The sequence below is a fragment of the Lynx rufus genome, unplaced genomic scaffold (genome assembly GCF_022079265.1).
Source record: "Lynx rufus isolate CCGP_SWC_20201006 ecotype Redwood Valley unplaced genomic scaffold, mLynRuf1.p SCAF_7, whole genome shotgun sequence".
NCBI lineage: Eukaryota > Metazoa > Chordata > Mammalia > Carnivora > Felidae > Lynx > Lynx rufus.
The window spans coordinates 20,185,264-20,191,263 of NW_025814889.1; the positions used below are offsets into that span (position 1 = coordinate 20,185,264).

The 6,000-nt window shown below is 39.1% G+C and overlaps 1 protein-coding gene across 10 annotated transcripts in view; it reads left to right on the top strand.

Moving 5' to 3' along the window:
* MLLT10 (MLLT10 histone lysine methyltransferase DOT1L cofactor) overlaps positions 1-5,680 on the top strand; it is a 240,055-nt gene extending 234,375 nt beyond the window's left edge. For 9 of the 10 annotated variants that reach the window (XM_047066600.1, XM_047066599.1, XM_047066598.1 and 6 more), the window contains 2 exons: positions 1,377-1,586; positions 3,876-5,680. In XM_047066600.1, the coding sequence (XP_046922556.1) occupies positions 1,377-1,586; positions 3,876-3,920 (255 nt within the window). In that variant the 3' untranslated portion in view covers positions 3,921-5,680. Of the gene's footprint in view, positions 1-1,376; positions 1,587-3,875 lie in introns of those variants that run through there. The other variant, XM_047066604.1, reaches the window with a different exon arrangement.
* The last annotated feature ends 320 nt before the right edge of the window (positions 5,681-6,000 follow it).

Consider the following 6,000-nt stretch of genomic DNA (forward strand, 5'->3'; position numbering starts at 1 on the left):
CCTAACCATTCATTCCTTTTTAGCCTCTTTCCTGGGTCCTCCTCCTCTCCACCTCAGCCTCTCAGTTTTAGAGTATCCTAGATTTCAGTGATCTCCTCCTCCAGTCAAAGAACTTAAATCCCATCCTCCATTCCAGCTTGAAATATGTGTGGATGTTCCCTCGTCAGCCCAGGCCCCTCTCTGGAATTTCAGACTCCTGTATCCAGCTGCTTATTTGAGATCTCCACTTGGGTATTTTAACGGACATTTCAAGCATAACACGTCCAACACTGCACTGCTGATCTATTACAAACCTGCTCCACCCGTAGTTTTGCCTACCTTAGCCAAAGCCAGCACTGTACTTGTAGTTGCTCAAGCCAAAAACCTTGCAGTCATCCTTCATTCCTGTCTGATGCCTCACATTGAATCCATCAAGAAGTCCCAAGTCAGACTGCATCCCTCCTCGGCTTCCCTTATTCCTCTGAGCAGAAGCCAGAGTGTTCACGGCCTACCACCGTGAGGCCCACATTTCTCACGTGTCCTACTCGAGCACTTGTCTCTTGCCTGCCCCCGGGCTCCTGGCTGTTCCCTGATCACACTGGGTATACCCCCACATCGCCCCTTAGCACTGGCTGCTTCATCGGCCTAGAAGTCCCCTCCCTTCCCCCATACCCACGTAGCGAATTCCCTCCTTGCCTCCCAAGTCCTTGTCTAAGTGCGAACTGCCCTGACCAATGTGTTTCAGACTTTCACCCCTGCTGTACTGTCTTACCCTTCTGTTTACCTGGATCCTTACCAATAATCACATGGTAACATTTTTGTTTGTCTCTCCCTCTTCCCCCCACCAGGCTGAGACACAGAGGGCAGAGATTTTTCCCCCCCACTGATATGTCTCAAAACATTGGCTGGCACATAGTAAAACACTCAAGAAATAAAATACATATTTGCTGCAAAGAATAGTCTCATAACTACAGCAAGAGAGCACTCTCTGTTGACGTGAATGAGAAATTGGAAAGTGTCTTTAGGTTCCCAGAATTGAGAATGAGAATGGCCCACCTTCTGAAGTCAGATCCAGATAACTTGTGACTTCTAGGCTGCTGCTGCCCTTCATTATCATGGATAACCTAATTTGAATAGAGATCTCCTATATTGGTTTGCCCTGTTTTGAAAATACGCCATTCACTAATAATACAGACATTTTATAGCAGATGGTTATTACCTAGTGCAGTGTATTTTTCTGGATGAGATACTCGTTTTCTTTCTTAGTAGTATGAATGTGACCTCTATTTAAATATCTAGTATTATCTAATGTAAAGAAGAAAACAGAAAGTCAGGCTTCACTGCCTGCTGAATTCTGTGCCTGGGAACTCATCTTGTCGCACATGTTCTTCCCTAAGGAACAACATCAGGCCCTCCTGTATCAGTTGATGCAACAGCACCACCACCAGCAGCACCACCAGCCTGAGCTACAGCAGCTCCAGATGCCTGGGCCCACGCAAATACCGATCAACAACCTGCTCGCGGGCACCCAGGCGCCGCCGCTTCACCCCGCGACCACCAACCCCTTCCTCACCATCCACGGCGACGGTGCAAGTCAGAAAGTAACGGTAAGTGTCTTTGCTTTATCCTGTCTCGTGGAATTAGGGAAAGAATTGTATTGATTAATCAGAGATGACTGTCTCTAGTTTTCCTCTCTTACTGTTTTTTAGATGTATTATTCCCCTGATAATTTCATCTTAAAACCAGTTGTTTCAGCAGCTGGCCAGTGTAAGCATGAAGGACCCAAGCCAGTTTCTATGTCCCCTGAGTATATTGGTTTAAATTTGTGCATATGGTTTGAAGGACGTTTTATAATTTAGCAATTTGAAAATGAAAATGTATTTTAGCTATGTAGTAAGTGGTATGGGACAGTCCATTCAAAAGTTAATAGTTGGGGTTTTTTGAGGATCTCTGTCTAATCTGTAATTATAAAACCAGTCTAGATAATTTTGGAATATTTTTATTTTGCTTTAAAGTACTTTCTAAAACTGAACTATATTTATAATAAGATTAATACATAAATTTTAGGGCACTCCAGTTACTCTGCCAGATGAATTTTAAAAAGAAAGTAAATCATAATCACATTTGTAATGGAATTTAAATTTTTTATTAATTTCCTTTAACTGACAGCATCTTACCCTTTCACCGTACACGTGAAGATAAATTAAAAATAAATGCAGGGACAGTGTACTGTCCATATAGCAGCACACATTTTGAGGCTGTTTCTTTCTATTAATTCCCCCCTTCAATCAGGTCTACTTTACTGGAGTATAAATGTTTCCCCTAAATTTGAGTTCAGGGCAGAGCCGTGTTAGAGGAAGGATATTGGGATAGAGAATGGAGACTGGACGTCAGGAAAAGGAAGAAGGGAAACAATGCGGTGGGACACTTGGCAGATAACGGTGTGGAAAGTCACCATGTTTGCTCTTTTCTGTCACTTTGAAAGCTTGCTGTTTACTGTGCTGTTCGTCCTCAGAAGCTTTAGTTTGTCTTTAGTGAACAAGAGTTGGTTCAAAATACAGGTTTATTGGTTGTCATCAACTCTTCGGTGCCTTTGCCCCACTGTTTCTCTGACTTCCTGATGGTGAATACTGTCATTATCACAAACCTAGTCACCTATCCAGTGTTTCCCAGACGTGGGAAATTTCAGTGATTCTGTATTCATGTAGGAACTTCTTACACCGTTTTTCTCCTTTCTCAATTTTTTCTTGTGTTAAAAAAGCAAATTACGGGTTTACCCTGAAGGTAGTGGGAGTTCAGTGCCACTGTTAACCACTGCAACAAAGCAAATACTGTAACAATAACAAAGCGAGACAAATGAATTGTTTTGCTCCCAGGGCATATAAAAATTACACTATACCGTAGTCTGTTAAGTGTGCGGCAGCATTATGTCTAAGAGAACAAAGTACATACCTTAAATCGAAACTGCTTTTCATTGCTGAAAAAGTGCTATCATCTGAGCTTTCGGCAAGTTGTAATCACTGATCACAGACCCCCATGACGATTATAATAATAATGAGAAAGTTTGAAATACTGCAAGAATTACTAAAATGTGGCATAGAGATACGAATTGAGCAAATGCTGTTGGAAAATAGCAGCAACAGACTTGGTTGACACAAGGTTGCCACAGACCTTCAGTTTGAGGGGGGGCGCAATAAAGCGAAGCGCAACAAAACGAGGTGCGCGTGGATTTATAAGCTGCCCTTTCCTGAGTTGTACTGGGATGCATTTTCTAATGGAATGCAAATTTTAATGGAAAAGCTTTTGGTTTTAAAATAATGGAAAACCACAATAGTAAATAAGGAAAATAAGCAGTATGACCTAATGGGAGAAAAGCAAGGCTGGGAAATAATATTTCTGAGTACCCTACTCTGTGTTATAATGTTATCTCCGTTAGATACAATAGTATATGTGATTTCAGTCTTTGAAGACTTTAAAATTTTTTTATAGATAGTAAAAAGGAGACTCAAAGAGATTAAAGCTTAAGGGACAAATAGGACATGTGGGATCAGAACTATGACTTTCTTAGTTCATTTTCTACAACACCATGTTACTACTTTTGTGGAAAAAGTCAATTTGGGGGATGATATTTACATCCGTTCTCTACTTCTGACCTTCAGGTGGGCACTTCTGTCTTTGTGCCCTGCTGAAGTTAATATAAAGCAGCCAATAATGTTTATCAGTAAATTTCATGTCTTTATATTGTGCAGAGAAGTAGTCATGCCAACTTGTAGAAAATTGGAATAACCATATGTACCACCATTTATCTCAGTTTTAATTCCAGTTTAAGAGAAGGTTACCTCAAGTGTGGGCCACAAATTCGTTTAGCTAATGCCTTTGATTTTGTTTAACTGCAGAGACTTAGTGATAAAACTGGGCCTGTCACTCAAGAGAAAAGTTGACACTTGAGAAACCTCTAGAAATTGCCTCTCCTGCTGCTCTAGCACTTGATCTGGCTGCCATTGCAGCCCTCCTACACCTATGAAGAAATGCGACAAGAAATGAACTGCACAGCTAAGGATTAATTGCCACAAGGACATTCTTGTAAGGCTTTGGTTAATTTTCTTGTTGCTTTGTTGCACTGAAATGGAATTTCCATGCCCCCCATCCCTCAACCCAGATTTTTTTGAACTTTGAGAAAAAAATTTAATAACTAACTTTTGTCAATGAAATAATTTACATGCAATGAATTTATCAACCTAAGAGAAATTTAATATAGTTGGTGCACAACTCATTTTGTTATAAATTGGAGAGATGAACAGCAAAACTAAAGACGTGTTCCATTATAAACTTTGATTTTGTTGTACAAGTTGGAATATGAAATACAGTCTTTTGTTTGGGTTACAGTATGCTTGCTCTGTGAGTCCGATCTTAAGACAGATTTTAAGGAACTGTCCCAATTTCTTCTATTGGAGTTTTATTGGTTAAATATTGCAAATTAATAGGTCATCAACTGGGACTTGGCAATCTTTGTTCTAAAAATTTTCTTTATGATGGGATTTGGCCAATTTTGGTAATCAAGTTAGGCTGGTAATGTCTGCTTCTGCTAAAGGTAATTTTCTTTTGCTAAACACTTTTTTTTTTTTTTTAAAGTGCTTAGACCTACTCGTGTTTTAAAGTTAACTACTCATATTTTGAGTTAAGTGAGTTCTAAGGCTGCTGGGGGAACCAGATCAATTCAAAGTGAAAGATTTCTTTCAGAAAGAGGGGCCACTCTGGAAACTGCTGGCAGGGTTTGGCCTGAATCAAGTGCCTGTTCGTACCTCCGTTGTGTTGAAACGGCTCTGGACAGCCGAGCCTGCAGCGTCGTCAGTCCTGTGAGTAGTGGGAGCAGTCGGTGCCGCACAGCAGCCTTCCCCGTGCTTCTGCCTTGATTGAAAACTTTCTATGCCACTGTAGATAGCTCAGGCAAAACTATTACCTGGGTGTTTATCCACTAATGAGTCACAAGAAAAATGAGTGGATTTGGTAAGGTTTTTAGTTTATTTTTTTTACTTTGTTTTTTTTTTGTTGTTGTTAATTTAAACAACTTCCCGTTTACTGACAGTGATTTCAAACAGACCGAACAACTGCAGTTCCTGAAACAGGTGAAATCTGTATTTACAGTCCTTACACTTGGGGTAGCCACGCCCCTGGGGTGACGGTATGGCAGAGTAGAAATTAAACAATTGGGGATGTAATCACTGAACTGTTCTCAAATGTGTGAATTATTAGTGGAAAAGACCCAGCTGTAATTAGACCTCCACTGTGTACTTAGCTGGAAGAACATGTTAATTCTGCAATATGTCTCTTGGTTAAACATTGCACAGTTCTTACCTCATTTCTGTAAATAAGGTTTTGTGAATCTGTTTTGTATTGTGAAAAATTCATAACATTGATATTTTGATTTGTAATATTTCTAATTGGTAGATTTAATTGAAAAGTAAAATTAATTTATTTTTATATGTTCAGGGGAATTTTAAAGAAAGTCAAATCTTTTGTAGATAATTAAAAAAATCGGTGTGGTTTATTTTACTTATTTAACCCACTGGTTGTTATTCTGTAACAATTTGTATAAATGGTAAATTTTGAATGTGTTGTTATTTTACCTAGATGTAAAATTCCACATGTATTAAAGAAAATGTACAAAGTTTTTGTTAATAAAATTTAATAATGTTTATAACTCTGTGTCATTTCCTTTTCCCAGTTTTATTAAGATATAATTGACATACAGTACTGGGTAAGCTCCAGGTATATAGTACAATAACTTGACTTCTATGTATTGTGAAATGATCACCACAATAAATTTAGTTACCATCTGTCGTCTCCTGCAGGTACAAAAATAAGAGAACGAAAACAGTTTTGTCTTTGTGATTAGAACTCTTAGTATTTACTGTCTTCACGACTTTCACGTGGTCCTACCGTAGTGTTAACTGTCATCGAGCTGTGCAGTACCTCCCTGGTACTGATTTATTCTAGAAAAATTGGACATTTTTACCTTTT